The 18,050-nt window shown below is 51.6% G+C and overlaps 3 protein-coding genes across 4 annotated transcripts in view; 2 read left to right on the forward strand and 1 right to left on the reverse strand.

Moving 5' to 3' along the window:
• The window catches only part of SLC12A8 (solute carrier family 12 member 8), a 70,604-nt gene extending 68,543 nt beyond the window's left edge, over positions 1-2,061 (forward strand). For both annotated transcript variants that reach the window (XM_075152806.1, XM_075152809.1), the window contains one exon: positions 669-2,061. In XM_075152806.1, coding sequence (XP_075008907.1) covers positions 669-834 — 166 coding nt within the window. In that variant the 3' untranslated portion in view covers positions 835-2,061. The remainder of the gene's footprint in view (positions 1-668) is intronic.
• Positions 1-18,050, reverse strand: part of PARP9 (poly(ADP-ribose) polymerase family member 9) — a 542,373-nt gene that overhangs the window by 368,609 nt on the left and 155,714 nt on the right. The gene's annotated exons all lie outside the window — the stretch shown is intronic.
• Positions 11,987-18,050, forward strand: part of HEG1 (heart development protein with EGF like domains 1) — a 57,336-nt gene continuing 51,272 nt past the window's right edge. The window contains exon 1 of the mRNA XM_075153887.1: positions 11,987-12,158. Within this exon, the coding sequence (XP_075009988.1) occupies positions 11,987-12,158 (172 nt within the window). The remainder of the gene's footprint in view (positions 12,159-18,050) is intronic.

Below are 18,050 nucleotides of genomic sequence, written 5' to 3' on the forward strand. Positions count from 1 at the left end.
CTTTGCTACGCTGCAAGAAATTGCATTGAAGTCATTTACAGGTTTTTCCTAAGCTCTGTTTTCTTGAAATCCAGGCAAGATCTTTTAATGAATTGGAGATAAAGAAGAAATCCCATTAGACCACAAGAGAGTTGGAGGCAACCAAGGATCCTTGACACCTCTAAAGCTCTTAGGTGCTCAGCGAGGTCTGAGTCGGTGCTATAAGCTCTTACAGTTTTGGTTTGCAGAGGAGCAATAAGGTTTTCTTAAAATCAGCCTCTGGGATAAAGAGATTGCAGGAAAATCTCTTTCATTTAAAAGAGTTGTTACAAAAATAATTGTACACTAAAGCTTAGGAAACTATAAGAAGGATATTTTTCATTAGAAATGGCTCATGCTCCTTTTTCTCCTGCACGGTGTGGAAAGTGTTTGCCATAGCCAACGTCCAAAGAGGAAGCTTATTTGTTAAGAAAACATATATTTTCCAGTGTTTGCTGGGGGAAGGAAGGCTATTTTTTGTGCGCTTTCTAAGAAAAATGTTTTCAGATTAGCTGTATGCCTCCCGAGGATGCCGAGAAGGATTTAGCCTCTTCTCGCAGCGCCCTGCCTTGTTTGCGCAGCCGAGAGCACGGCTGCTAATGGATGGCAAACAAGGGGTGATGCAGGCGCCTCTGCTTCTCTGTTTGCAGGAGAAGGCCATCTCCCAAGGAGCAGATCGTGGTGACACCGTCCTTTGCAACAGTTGGCATGGAGACCACGCAGCTCACCGAGGAGAACGCAGACTTCGCCTCGCGGGACCGCTATCACCAGTCCTCGCTTATCAGCAGAGAGGGGTTTGGGAATCAATTCCAGTAAAGGACACACAAAAAAATCAAGCCATCACGTCAAAAAGCATTTGGCAATGCTAACGGCTACCACGATGCCTTGTGAAATACTTGAATATATATGAAAAGGATGTCAATAGTTATTTATATATTCGAGGCTTGTTTGTTTATGCAAACTACAACATTGCTAGGTTTCAAATCTTATCCAAAATGGGGGAAAAAATGCAAATGAAAGGGCCAGTCCAGGGAAGTGAGGAGTTACTGAGGACAACATAACCCTTTTAAAGAATTCAATGATAAGCGCTATTGAACTCTAAAGACCGTCACCGCTATAAAAGCTTACAACACCCCATTTCAAATGTCCTCTGGGTGACTAGGGACGCTTTGTGCCTGGGAGTGGTGACATCGGCAGCAGGAGCCAGCGCCACAGATGGATGCGACCTTCCAGGTCAATTCACTTCTCCTCTCGGCATGAATTTGCCTGCTTGTAATACAGTAATTTTCTACCTCAGCATTTCAATTACCAAGGTCTTAGAAAGTACTTTAAGGCATTAGACAATAGGCCAGAATCAGTGGCAAGTGCAAGAAGATTACGAAATATATTCACAGCTGGAATCGCACATTTAAATGCAGTATTGCAGTATAATGACCTCTACTGTAAAACTGTGAAATGATGTCTTAGAAGCTGTTCACAGTGATTTCCCACATCCTTTGTGACGCGAGACCTGGGACCTGACAACATAGCTGGGTCCAAACAGAGCATCTGCTGGCTGAAGGGACAGATGATTCAGAAGTGCCTTAACAAAATACGTTTAGCCTCATCCTTGCTTATTTTGCTTAAAGCCCATCCCATAATGAGGTCCCACAGGGAGCCGTTTCTCCCGCTGCCACGATTTGGGATGTGGGAGGTTCAGCTGGGGATGCCGCAGGATTTCCCATGCAGACCTTAGGGTTGGTGAGCAGTGGCTGTGGGGTGGGGTGAGGTCTTACATGGACACCCCCGTCACTGTCGCTTCTGCTCCCCGGGGAAAAACCCCTGGCTGAGCGCTGTCTGCCTGCAGGCAGGGGTCCTGGCAGAGACCCGGGGAGGTGTGAGGGAGGGCTCTGGGTTGAGGCGAGTCCCAGCACCACAGATCAGTTCTGATGCTAAAAGGAGGGGGAAATCACTGCCTTTCACTTCCTTTAATCTCTGAGCGTTTCAGCCTTTAGATTATTTATTTCTCCTCCTGTGCAATAAAGCGTGAGACACCAGAAACTCCTCTCCGTGCTTGCTGTGGGTGCGCTCGATGCCTTTGAGCACTGGGGTCGTTCAGCTTGCCGGCACTTGGCACCCCAGCTGTGGGGGGACCCTCCATCCCATCTCATGGTCCGGCCAGCTGCAGCTTTGGCTCTTCCAGTTTTCTTACAGAGGGAAGTAAAGGAGGCTTTCTGCTGAGATGAAGAAGAGAGCAATCCTGGCACACTGCAGAAAGCATTCTCCTAGAGAAGCTGGCGGCTCACGGCCTAGACAGGTGCACTCTTCGCTGGGTAAAAAACTGGCTGGACGGCCGAGCCCAGAGAGTTGTGGTGAATGGAGTTAAATCCAGCTGGTGGCCGGTCACGAGCGGTGTTCCCCAGGGCTCAGTACTGGGGCCGGTCCTGTTCAATATCTTTATCAATGATCTGGACGAGGGGATCGAGTGCTCCCTCAGTAAGTCTGCAGATGACACCAAGGTGGGCGGGAGTGTTGATCTGCTCGAGGGTGGGAAGGCTCTGCAGAGGGACCTGGACAGGCTGGATCGATGGGCCGAGGCCAATTGTATGAGGTTCAACAAGGCCAAGTGCCGGGTCCTGCACTTCGGCCACAACAACCCCAGGCAACGCTACAGGCTTGGGGAAGAGTGGCTGGAAAGCTGCCCAGAGGAAAAGGACCTGGGGGTGCTGATTGACAGCCGGCTGAACATGAGCCGGCAGTGTGCCCAGGTGGCCAAGAAGGCCAACGGCATCCTGGCCTGTACCAGAACTAGTGTGGCCAGCAGGAGCAGGGAGGTGATCGTGCCCCTGTACTCGGCACTGGTGAGGCCGCACCTCGAATCCTGTGTTCAGTTTTGGGCCCCTCACTACAAGAAGGACATGGAGGTGCTGGAGCGTGTCCAGAGAAGAGCAATGAAGCTGGTGAAGGGCCTGGAGCACAAGTCTTATGAGGAGCGGCTGAGGGAACTGGGGTTTTTAGTCTGGAGAAGAGGAGGCTGAGGGGAGACCTTATCACGCTCTACAACTACCTGAAAGGAGGTTGTAGCGAGGTGGGTGTTGGTCTCTTCTCCCAAGTAACCAGCGATAGGACGAGAGGAAATGGCCTCAAGTTGCGCCAAGGGAGGTTTAGACTGGACATTAGGGGAAATTTCTTTCCTGAAAGAGTGGTCAGGCCTTGGAACAGGCTGCCCAGGGAAGTGGTGGAGTCACCATCCCTGGAAGTATTTAAAAGACGTGTAGATGAGGCCCTTAGGGACATGGTTTAGTGGGCACGGTGGTGTTGGGTTGACGGTTGGACACAATGATCTTAGAGGTCTTTTCCAACCTGTATGATTCTATGATTCTATGAAAGCGTATTTATTTTTCAAGGTTGCAGGTCTTTTACCAAGTGTTTGTAACCTTAATTATCTCAATAGAGACAAGAGGGAAGTTATGCTTGTGGGGCCAGCTTTGAGCCACCTCAAGTCCGTCGTTCTGTGTTGAAAACGCTCCTTCCAGGGTTCCTTCCTTCCATTGCCTTTTGCCTTTGGTTTCCAAAGAGTCTGGATCTGTTGTGGGGATGTGGCTCAGTGCTGAAGCCTCCCCTGTGTTCCCTGGGACCAGCGGCTCCAGAGAGCCCTTCCTGGGCTCGTAGCATCCTTGACCTTGGCAGCTACTGCTGTTGTGCAAACTCCAAATGCTCCTCGGTGCTGATCCACCGCTGGCAAGCTGCATGGTGCTGTGTTATCCCCTGTTACAGTTTGGTACACAACCATAATAACATTACTGTAAAATCTTGTATTTCATAAAGTCCTGTGGCATCAAAATACTGGGGGGTGCCTTCCCTCCCGAGATGGGGATTGCCCAGCCCTGCGTTTCTCTGTAGCTTGGACAAACGGAAACCCCAGAGCACGGCATGAAGTGATTAACCGGCAGAAGTTCCTGAGTTAACTTTTTTTTTGTTAGCTCCTAACCAATTTAGTTCCCTTAAAATAAGGCAGCAATCAGGAGATCCGGAGAGGGAGGATGGGGAAGGTCCCTTGGCCATGTACCTTGCCTGGGAGCTGCGCTGGTTGAAGCCAGATGACTTGGTGGTGGGGAGCGTTTGCCCCTCTGACACCACAGTCCCTGCTCTTCCCCAAAACTGAGATGCAATGGGGCAAAAATACAAGCAGCTTCTCCCTTGGGCTAGCAGTATTGGGAAAGTGCCCCACAGCTTCGCTTTCTGCCGACTAAGTCTGCAGCAGCTGTCCCCTTCCACCGGTCCTGCCCCTTCCTTAGCTCCAGCAGCCCTTTGCATCCGAACGTCCTCTGGAACAGTTTCCGCTGCGTTTGCCCGCTGGCGAAGCCTCCGCCGGCTGCCGGAGGGAGGCATCGTGCTGTGCAGGGGCTCGGTGAGAGGACGTCCGGAGGGCTCTGGGGTGCAGGGATGGGTCGTGCCTCGGTATTTCTGGAAAAAGGCAGCGGCAGGGCTGGAATCGGCGCCGGATGGCAATAGCCTGGTGGCGGAGGAGATGCTCTGCAGAGCATGTCGTGCCAGGGCTTTCTGGTCTTTGGGGTCCACATGCTGCTGCTGGAGAAACTCTTCCACCTCCCCACTGGCACCGCCAGCGCCGCGGGAGCCAGCTCCCTCCGCCACCAGTAAGTACGGGCCCCTGGTCCTTTCCTCCCCTCATGTCTGCACGGGAGGAACGCACCGCATCGGGCTGGTTTCTGTGCTGCCGTTACAGGTTATGAGTAGAACAACTTTCCTGCTTAATGCTTGAAAAGGGACGTGCTGATCTTTCTCGGAGCGTTAGCTCTGGCACAGTTAATGGTAAGAGCGGAGGGAAGCCTTGTTTTAGCAGCGATGACCCCACTGGCTGGGTAACGTTGAGACTCGATGAGTTCAGGCCATACGGGAATGCAGGGCTTTGCACATCAAGGAAACTTCCCCAGCAAGAAAGAAAGCAGTTGCGTTGCCAAAGATTGGGGTGTCATGTCAAAAACATCTGTAGCTTCTGTAGCACTCTGAAAAAATAGGTGAAATTAGGGGTAGGAATTTATCAGCTTCACGGTTAGTGGTTGAAGGGAAGAAATGTGGGTGGGGATTGCCACTGCGAGTGGGAATGTGTTGCTTTCACCCCCCGGCAGCCAGGCTGTGACTCCAGATGCTGCGGCTTTCATGAATATTCAGGTTCCCTGAAAGTGGGTTTGGGACCCGCTCTGAGCATCGTTATGTCCCGTCTAGGCTGCAACTTGGTTAGTGTCATGATGAAAAGGCCCTCCCATCTTCTAAGCCATGTAAGCTTTGTTAGCATCTCTAATTATTTTCTTTTCAGCTGGAAATTTTACTTTTTTATTATTATGATTTGAGAAATGAAAATGTTTTGCAATGGGTCAGGGTGCGAAAAGATTTGTTTTCGAGAGAGATGTGGATGTAAAAGCTCTGGTTTTGTTTCTTTTTGAAGACTCCAACTGTAAATTGGTGGCTCTGGTTTTGATGGCTTCCTTTGCAGAGCATACAAGCACAGAAGGCAGTGGAGGATAAATATTTTATTACTTGCCTTGCAGTATTGCCTGGAAGCTCATGCTGCGTTTGTGATCCCACAGCACTAAACGGGTCTGGAAATCAGAATCTTCTGCCTCAAAAAACTTGTAGCACAGTCAAGGCTAAGAATGGGCAGGAGAAAAATGAAGTTTTATTGTGATATTGGCATGAAGAGACAGCTCCTCAGTTGGTATAAATTGTCATCATCCACCTGGATCTGCCTGTGTGTCCCATTAGGAGTCTGCACGGGGAGAACCAAGCTTCTTAAATCCATAGCTTAGCTCAAACCTTTTTTTCTGCCCTCTTGGCTCTCTCTTGGTCAGCTTTGAGTTTCCTTGGAAGGCCTTCGTTGTGTATGGTGGCCAAAAAGTCACACACCTGCCAGGGTCACTTATTCATGGGCAGTCGTGACCACAGTGCTGAAGTGGCGAAGAATGGAATGATGCTTCTGTGCATGGCTGAATTTTGGCACGGGGGGCTCTCTGTGCCCCGTGAGCTGGCACGCTCTCACCCATGGTTCAGACAGGCAGAGTTTCTTAAACAGCATCATACCTACACCTGCAAGGTTGGAAGAGATTTGCTGAATCACAGGAGCCAGCCTAGGATTAACATTTAAGTTAGTGGGAAACCAAGGTTATTTGAATTATTGCCCTTGCCTGGTGAATTTTAGAAAAGGCAATTATTGGGATAAAAGAGAGAAAATTTTGTAGACAACCTACAAATTTGGTAACTCCATGTAAAAGAGCTCTATAATGGACTTGCTTATGTTGCTGACTCTGCAGTACTGTGCTGCTGAGAGCCAGATTTGGCGTAGCATCGCTTAAGCCTGGGACGAGGTGAGACCTCAGCAGTAACAGCCTTAAAAGCTATGGACGAGAGGCTCTAGCAGCAAACCGCAGGCTAGAAATAAATAGCTTTACAGCCCGTACAGCACAAGAGAGGCTCCTTCCCTTTCCACCTTCTGCCCCTTGTGGCTTTTTTCACGTGACCCTCATGCACGTTCCCCCCACCCGCCTGAGCCTGTGCCCCCCCATACCTGGGATTTGCCCCCCTCGTGCCAAAGCGAGTGGAAGCACGGGCACGCTCCCAGAAAGGCAGTGGTCAGGGAACGCACCTGTAACTTTATCGGATCCAAATGTTGCTCGTAAACTTTGGCAGGGGCTTGTTTTTGGATTTTAAGGGCGCTGCTGTGCGGTGTTTTGCTCAGCTCCGAAATGGCCGGGTTTTTCTTGACGCGCTCCAAACCAGAGCTGGCTGAAAAGGGTCCTAAAAGAAATAAATCAGAAATTTCGAATTGCTTCTTCCCAGCAAGATTTAAATGGCTGATTTTTTTTGTTTTTTTTTTTTTCCCCAGAAAATATGGGATTTATTTCCAGTGACAGGATTCAAAATGCAACGTCATTTTAATTTGTTGTGCATTTTTCTGTGAAGGATGAGATCACAAGACCCATATCCATCCTGACCTCCAAATGTCAAGTATCTGGAACAAGCAGCTTCCAAGGGAGGTACAAGGCAAGCAGTTCTTGTAAAAATAAATCAATAAAATACCACCCCCCAAAAAATTTCAAGAAAAATGATCAGGTACTAAGTGCCTTTTGGATGATTGGGATCCATTAATGGACGGCTTACGGCATGGAGACGAGATGGGGAAGGTAATTAATTACTCAGTTAGGAACTATCTGTCCACTTCAGAAACTCAGGACTTTTAATAACAAATTCCAGGAGTAGAAAATATTCACTTTGTACCTTAATTCATCATCAGCTTAGAACTTGTCTGAGGTTTATGAGGCTGATCCAAGTTTTGGACAGATCTGGGCTGAGTTTCAAGGGAGCTGCAGGAGTTTCATGACATTGGCCGGGGCTGTGAAAGGCTCCTATAGAACCGGAGAGAAGGGACCGGTCAGTGTAATCCTGACGAAGTGCTACAGAGATGCCTCTTCTGTAGAGACCCCGTGGGTTTTTGGTGATTTCAGACTGAAAAAATGCAGAACTGGGCAAATTCAGTCGTGTGTCTCCAGCCCCTCTGACTGGAAAGTGGAAATCAAGGTGAAATAAAAACAAACTACGGTTTTCCTCCCCCAAAAACGAGGTGATGGGTGGGATTCAATTAATCAACATGATCTCAATCATGTTTTATATAGTTATGTTTTAAGGCTTCCTGTGTTACTGTTTTTTTGTTTGTTTGTTTGTTGTTAGGTCCTTCGTGTATTGAATGTGCTGGTTGCTTTCAGATGGAAGCATTAAATGCATTTTATACATAATTTGGGGAGACGTTTGAGGTCACAGCCTCTTTCAGGAGGATGCCATGGCATTATTTTACATCAGGGTTTGCCTGGTCCAGCCGACTCCTCGGGCATGATTTCATGCATTTAAATCTCCTCTTAGTTTTCTGCTCTGAAGGAGGGAGGGGAGCAGCCCTCAGCCCGGAGCTGCCCTGTAACCATTATTAGCGGGGTGCGGCAGCGGAGCGTGCAGTCACGCCACGGGGATAAACAACTCTGGGACCACGCGGGGAAAAGCCAAGCGCCGGTGGCCTTCACTGAGCGCTCGTGCTCCACACAGCCACCTTCGTCCTGCTGCAGCGCATCCTCCTCCCACCACCCATGCTTCTTCCCCGGCTCCCAGGAGGGTGTCTAATGCGGCACGTGGGTGGCAGGGGTGGTATCCCCACCACGCTACCCTCTGCAGTCCCAATGGATAAAAAAAATCCATTTTTTTTTAATAAAAAAAAAAAAGTGAGGTTTTTTTCCCTCCATCTTTTCATGTGTCTGTTGGAGCTGAAGCTCAAAAATATCAGTCATAAATTGACTTCTTTGGTGCAGGGATATTCCTTACGAAGTGGTGAAGGTAGGAATAAAATAACATGGCAGGAAAACACAGTAGCTTTAAATTTACAGCCACTAAACCTTGGCAAGTTAAGCACATGGGGAGGGGAAGGGATTGCATTTGGGAAGTCAAAAACTGCCTGAATAATGGTGTTTCCTTTCCAGGTGCTTGTGAATAACGTGCTGCTCATGACTGGAACCGAGATAGAGAGAGGAAAGAGATGATTTTCTGATGGTAAATACTGGTTTAAACGCACGGGTTCACACTGCGAGGGTTTTGCCCCAGCTGGGGCCGGCGAAGGCAGCAGCCTCACCGCTGCCATGTGCATCGGAGGCTGCAGCGGGCAATCCCCAGCCCCAGCCCCGGCGCTGTGTTTTCCCACCTATGCTAAGCTCTGCCGGGATGCGGCCGGTTCAAGGGCAGCGCAGGGCCCTTTGGCCGGCGTTTCCTGGTGCTGGCCATGCGTACGGGCGTACGGTCCTTGTGGTCACCCACCTCACGGTCACAAATGCCCCATTTCATTCAGAAATGCAGCATTGAAGCAGCTCGGGCAGGTTTAATGGCAATTTGGGAGGGGGCGTTAGCGCCCCTGCCCAGAGGGGGTTAATCCGGGTCTTTGCTCACAGCTCCATGGGTGATGCTATGGATGCACCGCAGGGGCACGGGGAGATGGAGCCATTCGATACGGACAGCGGTTGTTCTTTCAGCAACGTTTGTTTTGCATTTGCCTGCTTCTGCTATTGCTCTCGATGCGCCTGTTGAGTAAAACAGTAGGAAGAATTTATTGAGATTTTTTTGGAAAAGCATTTGATACCGTGTTTCCTGCTGGTTGGATTTACAGCTTGGGAGGATGCAGTAGGAGCAGAGAGCTGCTACGTGGCTTAGATGTCGGGGAAGTCTCTTGGGAAAGGTGGGGGAAAGGGATGAGAGCTCTAGGCTTGGCGTTAGGGCCCTCAAGCTTGAGAGTGAGTGGACACGAGAGCATCCATTTCACGTCAGGGCTGGATTTGGCTTTGATGTGCCCCACGCAGCCCTGATGGCGTATGGGTGACCTCGGAGAGGTTTCCCTGCCCCTGCTGCCTCACCTGTATCGCATAGTTAAAGGATGTAGGAAAGTGTCGGATTTGCTTGTTGGCAAGACTGTTGTTCCAGGGACTAACAAAACTTTCTGAAGAATCATAATTATATACTGATATTACTGATTATCTTAGGAATTGGTAATGTGGAGTCCTGCATTTCATGTATAGAGATATCCCCAAGTATTTGAGCTGCTGCTCTACGCTCCCTGCGCCATCTCCCAAAGTATCAAAATACTTCACAGCTCTTCACCTGGGCTTTAACTCAATGATGGTCTGTTACTTAGTTGTGTATTGGTATCTTCACCTTGTCAGTGAGGAAGCTTTTTTTACACAACCTATTCCATAAAGAATGTGTAAGTACATTGACATAGGCTGAAGGAGCCTGAAGATGTCTTGTGTGGGTCATGCACCTTGCTGGTAACTGCCTGTGGTTTCTGGGTCACTCAGCTGTCCCCCTTTGCCAGGACTGGGGTGTTTACTTGTATAATTAAAGTGTCATCGTTATTGTTTTGTGCTTCATTTCCTAATGTGTAGTACTTCCCAGACTGACACTAGCTTGACTTGTTCCTTGAGTTTTAAGCAAATTTGAAGCAAGAAGATGCCAAAAGTTGTAGAGAATAGAGACTGGGTTGATAGAGGGGTGCCTCAAAGGGCTGCCTTTTCCAATGGTTTAATCTATAATTACACAAGCATCAGAGTGAAGATTTCCAAGTGTGCTTCATTGCAACGCTGCGTGGGAAGGTGCAGAAAGCACCCGCGTGTTGAGAAAAAAGCATAGGAGCAGGGGAGACCAAGTCCTGGCTCTGGGTAAAACCAAGGACATTACCACGCTGGTGTGGGCTCATCAGTGCCACCTTTTGGGTGGAAAGAGGCTTTCAGGAGAGTTTGTGTTTATCAGGCATCTACTTCTGCTTTTGGGGAAGGGAGAAACGGGGAGTGGGGGGCTGTGGACCAGATGCAGGTTTTGTCTGAGGCTGCAGCTATCTGGAGGTGGTGTGTTGTCACTTGCCACCCCCCTTTGAAAGGTTGGATTCTGCTTGGCTTGTGGAAGTTAAGCCTGATTCTGAAACGGCTCGAGGGAAAAGCAAAAGGCCCAGGAGGGGCTCCGAGGGGAGAGGGAGAGCTCAGCAGGGACGCTAAACCGGGCGCATCGGGGTGCCAGCAGCCTCGGCAAAGCCCGACCTGCTGCTCCGAGGCGTGCTCTGTCGCAGAACCAGGAGCGCGAAGTTAGGAAAGGGAATTTCAGAACAATAAAGGGAAATCCTTTGCCTCCCGGACAGCCCAGCCTGGGAAATTCACCCCGCAAGAAGCTGCAGCCTCAAATGCTGCTGCTGGCGTTTAACAGACAGCGAGTTAGCTTTATAACCAATAAAAGATTCTAATTTATTTGGCAAAGACTTGATCTCGATGGGAATTAAGTTTGGGGGCTATCTAATGCTCACCACACTCATCTGGAAAGAAACTTTTCAGTCTCGCAGAGCAGCGCACAACCGGCCAGGTTTTCAGCTGCTTCAGAAGCTGTATGGTCGCAGCCAGAGACATCACCCTGGGCTCGACCGATCCACCGCTGGCTTTGTTTCCTCGTAGCTTAAAAACACGCGCGGGAGCCTAACGAAGCCGACTGGCCCGTCGCCCCGTGTGGGACACTGGCAGCGCAGGGCGAGGCGGCGAGCAGGACGCCCTTCTCGCAGCCGGGTTGTTTTGGCCCGCTCCCCCTGACCTCCATCGCGCGTGGGGCCTGGAAAACGAAACAGGGTGGTGCTGCCCTTGAGAGCAAAACGCCTTCGTGCGGCAGCTGGTGCCGCGGGGCGATGCGCGGGGGGCGGCACTGCCCGGAGCGGGGCGGGGGTGGCCGGGAGCGGGGCCGCCGCACCCCGCCGGGCGCCGCTGCGCGGGGCGCGGGACTTGCGCGCTGTCTGCATGTAAGCGCGGTAGCGGTAACGCTGCGCCACCGGGGCACCTCCTCGGCGGCTTGCGGTGGGGGTGGCGGGCAAGGGGGTTTTCCGCTCGCCCGGCGCGGCCGGGAGATGCGTCAGGAAAAATAAAGTAAAAGTAAAAATAAAAATAAATTTTAAAATTATATTAATGTAATAATAATAATAATAATAATAATAATAATAATAATACACACAGCCGGGTGAGGGAGCGGGCGGCCCGACGGCTGCGCGGGGCGGGAGGGGGCGGCCGCTCGGGGCCGGGCCGGGCCGGGGGGGGCCGTACGGAGCCGGGCCGTGCCGTGCCGAGCCGAGCCGCGGCTGGGTGATGTCAGGCTCGAGGAGGAGCCTCCGCCGCCTGCCCTTTTACTTTCGGGCGCCGGCACTTGGCCGCAGGCTGCTGCCGCTGCTGGCCGGGCCCCCCCCCTCACCCCCTCCGCCATGGGCACCCCGCACTTTTAAGGCCGGGGCGGCCGCCCTCTGCGCCGCCCCGGGGGGGGGGGCACCGTGCATTAATTAAAAATCGCTATTTGCGTGGTTATTCATTGCCCCGCTGCGGGCATGTGAACAACCACCCCCCCCCCTCCACCCACCCCCAGCGCCATGCCGGCAGCCTGCACCCTGCTGCTGCTGCTGGGGCTGGTCCCGCCGGCTGGGTCGTTGCCCCTCGTTTCCCCGCGGCGTCTTCCTCCTCATCCTCCTCCTCCTCCTCCGTCCCGAAGCCGTCTCAGCCGCTCTTGCTCGCCTCCCGCCGCGGGACACGCCGGCAACCCGGGTGAGTGCCCCGCTCCGCCTGGGGATGGGGATGGGGATGGGATTTGGTCCCGGCAAGCGGTCGCGGTGCGGCGGAGAGTGCGCGGGGGTCCCACGCCGCGCGGGATCCGCGCGGCGCGGGACCCCCCGCGCACTTTCCGCCGCACCGCGACCGAGGGTTGCTGAGCATCCCGGCATCACCCAGAGCTGCATCGGCTGCGAAGTGCAAGCCCCCCCCTACCCCCCCCGCATCCCTCTCCCAAGCACTTCTAACCTTGCCCAGCCCATCGTGGTACAGGCAAGCACTTCAATGGGTGAAGATTTGGGATGGGAATCGTGGGTGGGAAACTGTAAACACGTTGTAGCTGCGTGGACTGACTTGAAGGTGAGCGGTGGAAACTTCACAGAGGAGCTTGAGGAAGGCTCTGGTGGGTACCATGTCCACCCACCAAAATGCTTCCCAGGTGGGAAATTGGTGGCTCCTGTAGGTGGTCTTCAGGGTCTGAGTCACCTACTGCTCATCTTCAGACGTGCCCTCATCTCACCTTAGGTGCTGACCCGCATCCAGGTGTGGGGACAGATGCCATCAGCTCTCTATAAATACCCTCTGTCCCTGGGTCGCCTACAGACTGTCAAATTAGCCATGCATAAAGTCACATTTTCCTTTGCATGCCACATCTACAGTGTCATTATCAGGAGCAATGACTAGTTTGGTGCGTTACAAATGACGCTGAATTTGGTTTCAGCACAGGATAAACCATATTTTTTCCCAGAACAGGGCTCATTTCAAGTGTCACCCACTAAACTGGTTCACTTACTTGCCGAAGACGACACATATCTCTAAGGATGACCAATTCTCGATGAGTTTGGGAAGCGCTGGGTGTCTGTAGGTGGTATAAGGAAAGCCAATATGTCAAAATAGTCCTGTGTAGGTTTTAAGATTGATCGCCTGCCTGAGCTGGACCATCAAATTTCACCTTTTAATTCCTGATGTGAAGAGAATATCATGCTTTGATACTCAGGGTTAAGTTTATTTTCACGGAGCTATAAAATTTCAGGAAATGTGACAAAACTACATTTATAACAGTTCAGTTTTCTTCGCAAACCCAAAGCGTGCCTTTGTAAGATGTATCCACGCTAAACCAAATGTATAGTTGGGGATAGCAACTCAGATGTACCCTGCAATGGATTAGAAAGCTCCTAACCAACAGCGTTTGTGTGAGAGCAGCCTGGTGACTAGGATACTGCACTGAAATTAAGGAGGTTTGGGTCTGTTCCCAGCTCAGCCACTTCTTTGTGCCACTTCAAGTGCCACTTTCCTCTATAGCAGGAGAGAAGAACGCCGTCATACCTTGCTCTCAACCTCGTGAAGATAAAATCTGCAACTTGCCAGCAAAGTGCTCGCCTATTATTTGATGAGAGCTGCGCAAATTCCTCGGTGGATAGAAAAAACTATTTAATTTCATCTCAGCTTTCTATCTGGCATCTTTTCCTGTGACCTTGATGACTCCTGAAAGTCAGCAGAGGAATGCGTTTCCTTTGTTAAGAGTCTGAAAAGCTCGAACTATCTGTCCACATGCTGGAAAAGCCATTTGTCTGGCTACCAGCATCTGGCCGCCCGGCTCAGCGGCGGAGGCTTTGCTCCGTACTGCCCGTGCTCGGCAGCTACAGGTGCTCGTGAATCATGTCAACCCCATCCAGAAGGAACGGGGGACGCATCATGAAGGAATGATAAATAACCCAGCAGTAGCGCGCTCCCTAGCAAACGGCATCATGAATTACGTTGGGTCCTGACAGCCGCGATTCACTCGCTGTTAGCTACAGCTCTATGCTTGTCAGTCAAGGGAATTGTTTGGTGTTACGGGAGCGGGCTGATGGGAGCTCCTGAATCACTCTCAGGTTGAGCTGTCAGCGCTTGAGAAATCCCTGTTGTCTGTCTCGCCACTGCTCCTACCCCTCTGAGATGTTTTTCACCTTTGAAAACACTTGCTTGAAGTAGGACGGGAAGCGTTTCTTGTGAACCCGTCAGCCCGGCGCTACGTGGAAATGAAGATTACATCTCCATTTGAAACGAATCTGAGGTTAGGCGGCAAAAGCCCTTTCTCAGGCAGGGCTTAGCAAGCAGATGGTGAAGCAGTGGGAGCAGAAATGGGGCTTTTGAGTCTCTCACAAAGCGTGGGGCGAGGGAGCAGGGCGGGCTCAGGCTGCCCTGCGGAGCCTCGCTGCCTTCCCCGGCCTGCCCGCGCCTCGGACCGCATCTGCCACCTCTCCCTGCCAAACCCACCGCAGGCTTCTCTGGTGAAGAAATGAGGACAGATGGCTTTCGTGTGTTGTTTAAAGTACAGGCTGAATCCGGGGAGAGGAACATGGGAAAAAATAGATGAACTAGGAAGGGAGAAGGCTGGTGACAGTAGAGTTAAAGCATCATCAAACCCCTCTATGAAATTCCTCCTGGCAGCTGTTTTACGTGGGGCCGGGCAAGCCGAAGGGCACCGTCTGCCACCAGCCCGGGTTGGGCAGGGGTTCGGTTACAAGCTCTGTCCTCCTGCAGGTCTCCTTATTTCGGGTTTCCCATCTGTAAAATGGGAATAATTCCAGTGACACCGCAGGGACAGTGGAGGTGGCACCGAGCTGCCGGCAAAGTGGCTATGGCTGGGATCTCCCCCTGTTTCTGCAATGTCCCTTTTCCCTTTACTTCTGACTCGCACCGGTGCCCTGCCATGCCGCCCGGCACAGCGCAGGGCCGCCGGCAATGGGCTTGCACTGAGAAGCTGATCTGCTTTTCTGCCATCTGTGTCCGGCCTTCCGTCCTTTCTCCCTCTCTCCCGTGCCAGCTGCCGCCTTTCTTTGCAGCTTCCCCAGTGGGAGCCCTGGAAATAAGGTGTGAAATCACCCGAGGAGGAATCGGCTTAGCTTGCAGCAGAGATTTAGGCTGGCTGCTAGGAGAAACCCTAAGAGAGGGGCTGAACAGTCTGCATTTATTTACATTTTCTTTTTAACTTTCTGTCTTTGAAACTTTCTGTATGCGGAAGCAGCAAATTTAGGAGCGAGGGAAGAAGATGATGACGATGCCCGTTTGCACAAAAGTACCGTATTGCCTCCAAACCTGCCTCAAATGTCACAGGACGGGTTTCGTGGCTCCTGGGGGGGCAGAAACCCGGCTCTCCGTGCAGTCGTGCTGATGCAGAGAGGTGTAAGATGCTGCTGTTTAGCTTTGATACGATTTCAGGTGACCGTGGGTGGTACAGGAAGGATGCTTCCTCCCCCTGCAGCACGGGGACGTGGGAGGATCCCCTCCCGCGCCTCCGCATTGCTATCAAAAGACCCGTAGGCTGCAGGGTTTTCTTGTCTCGGGCATCTTTGTTGCTCCTCTCTGTGAGCTTTAAGTGGATTTGGTTGGTGTGCTGGCAACGTGAAGTCCCTGGAGTTGTATAGATTCAGCTCTGCTCCTTTGAGGTACATAATTAAAAGCAAAAAAGAAGAGAAGAAAAAAAAAGTGTTTCAGAAAAGGAGGGAGATAAGAGATCAGCTTCCCTGCCCGTTCCCCAGCCCCTGAAGGTAACGAGGGTCGTGCACCGACCGGCTGGATTCGCCTCAGTCTGTAAAAGCACTTTGTGTGATATTTAAGTGGTGAATGAATATGGTCCAAGATATAATTGTGTAACCCGACTGGCAGGGAGCACATAGTGATGCGTATTGATTTACACCTCCATACGCAGTGAATGCGAGCGCTAAGCTGTGACCAGGGCCCAGCGGGTCAGGGGATACCTGTAGCTAAAGCCCGTTATTGGGCTCTCCACAAAGTTTAATTTCCCAGTAGCAAACCGCCGGAGCCAGCCCGCGCCCGTTCAGCAGGCGTTCGCAGCGCGCTCTGCTCCAGCAGCCATCACCACTTCAGAGGGATAATTTAATTTGCTTTGATTTTCTCTCGTGGCTGGGAGGACGAGGGAGACGGATGGTTGCTGCCGCATCTGCGGGGGCTGATGCCGGCCTGGCTGGTGCGGGGGTGCCTTCCTCCGGGAATATTATTTTCAGTATCAAAAGTTGCAGATACTGATGAGTTTAGAGGAGCGTGGGGTTTCTGGGACAACTGGCTTCCTTCACCTGCTCTTACAGAACCGAATTTTTGAGCTGGCAGTCAGAAACCCTCTGTGATTGAGCTCCCAGGCTGTTCTGCGTGCTGCCTCCATCCTCCCCATCCCAGCGGAGCGCCGTGCGGAGGCCAATGGCTCCATCACCGTCACATCCCTAGGAGGTGGCAGAGGATTATGCTCATTTAGCGGAGGGGGTGTGGTACCAGGCTAGAAAGGCAGTTGGTCTTGCTGTGGTCGTAGTGCAAAACTCAAATGGATTCTGCTATGGCTGGGACAGTGCCTGTGCTGCCAAAACATAAAGCCGCTTCTTCAAACCCGCAGGCAATCCTGCAAAAGGGATTTCGGGAGGAGTCTGGCCAACAGGAGCAGGGGATTGCTCTGTCCCGTGAGCTACCAAACCAGGTGCTGGGCCGTCCCTTGGGTGAAAGCGGAGACCAAAGCCCAGCCGACTGTAGGTGCACGCTGGCTGCCTGCTTGGGTGCTGCTGCCGGCCAGCCCGGGCTCCGGGGCCGTGCACGGCTGCTGCGGGAGCTGCTGCTGGCCCCGCTCGCTGCTTTATGGCTGTACCGCATGGACCGAGGCCTTAGTAGCATCAGTCTGGTCGTGATGGTTTTATTTATGAAGCATTCATCCAAGCTAATAAAGAGAAGCACAGAATAAGGAACTATTTCAATTAACAAGTTAATCAAGCCAATAAAACCTGTCAGTGTAGCAATAGCGTTTCAGTGCTGTGGTGTCAAGACTAAGGCACCACCGAAGTCTGCGGCTCTTCTGGAGTCGCTGCTGGAAGGACCCATCGGCCGGTGCTGTGGGTTCCCCATCAACGGTAGCTACCTACCATTTCCAAAATAAGGGTAGGTACAGAGTGGTAGGGCTCAGCTGTGGCTGAGCCTGCTGCCTTTTTGCAGCATAAAAATGCTGTCTTTCTGTCTGTATCTGTGCTGCTGCGGGGAGGCGGGAGGGGGCACGGTGTGCTGCACCCAGTCCGGCTGCCCCTGCCATGCGTGGGGTGCTCAGGGCAGGGCTGCAACCTCCTCAATACCCTGGGGAAGTGATCTGGAGCTGGATGGATCATAGATAGCCAGTGTAAACCCTCTGGATTCTGGCTTTGCTTCCCCACGTAGTTTCAAGAAAGTTTCTGGGGTACAGGGGGTGAGGAGGGTCTGGGTGGGTCAGGGTGTCTCTGCGCAGACTAACAGCACCGCTCACGCTTGGGCTGATCCACTCGGACACACACAGAGCTCCTCTGGAAAGAGGCATGGCCAGATCCTGGCACCTGGTATGGTGTCTTTTTGCTGTTGCAATGGTGCAAAGAAGCTTTTGGGGCAGTTTGACCAGCCAGAGGGTCAGAAGGTGCTCTGAGCGAATTAAAGGTTGGTCGTTCGTAATATTCCCCTGATAATGTCCAATACAAAATCCATAGTCTGTAGCTCATGAGCAAGCTCGTCACGAGGCCTTAATACCCCAACCACAGGCCCTGTTATTTACATTCGATTGAAGATGTAGGTCATACAATATGTTTTTTCTCTTTCCTGATCGGCTGAGCATAAAAGCAGAATCCAATTTTCAGTGGCAGTAGACCTGATTACAAATTTAAATTTTTATTTCTCTGAGCAGTTTTGGGACATTTGCATTGTAATTTGCTGTTTCCATAAATATTAGAGGTTCATTTGCTGGGATATTCATTCAGAGCAGATGCAAGAGGCTCGGTGAAAGAATGAAGTCTGTGGATGCCTATCAGGAGAAAATGGTCTTGTCACATCTGCCCACCCTTCCCTCTCATCCTCTTCCGCACATATACAGCTGATGTGCGTACACCC

The sequence above is a fragment of the Calonectris borealis genome, chromosome 6 (genome assembly GCF_964195595.1).
Source record: "Calonectris borealis chromosome 6, bCalBor7.hap1.2, whole genome shotgun sequence".
NCBI classification, from domain to species: domain Eukaryota; kingdom Metazoa; phylum Chordata; class Aves; order Procellariiformes; family Procellariidae; genus Calonectris; species Calonectris borealis.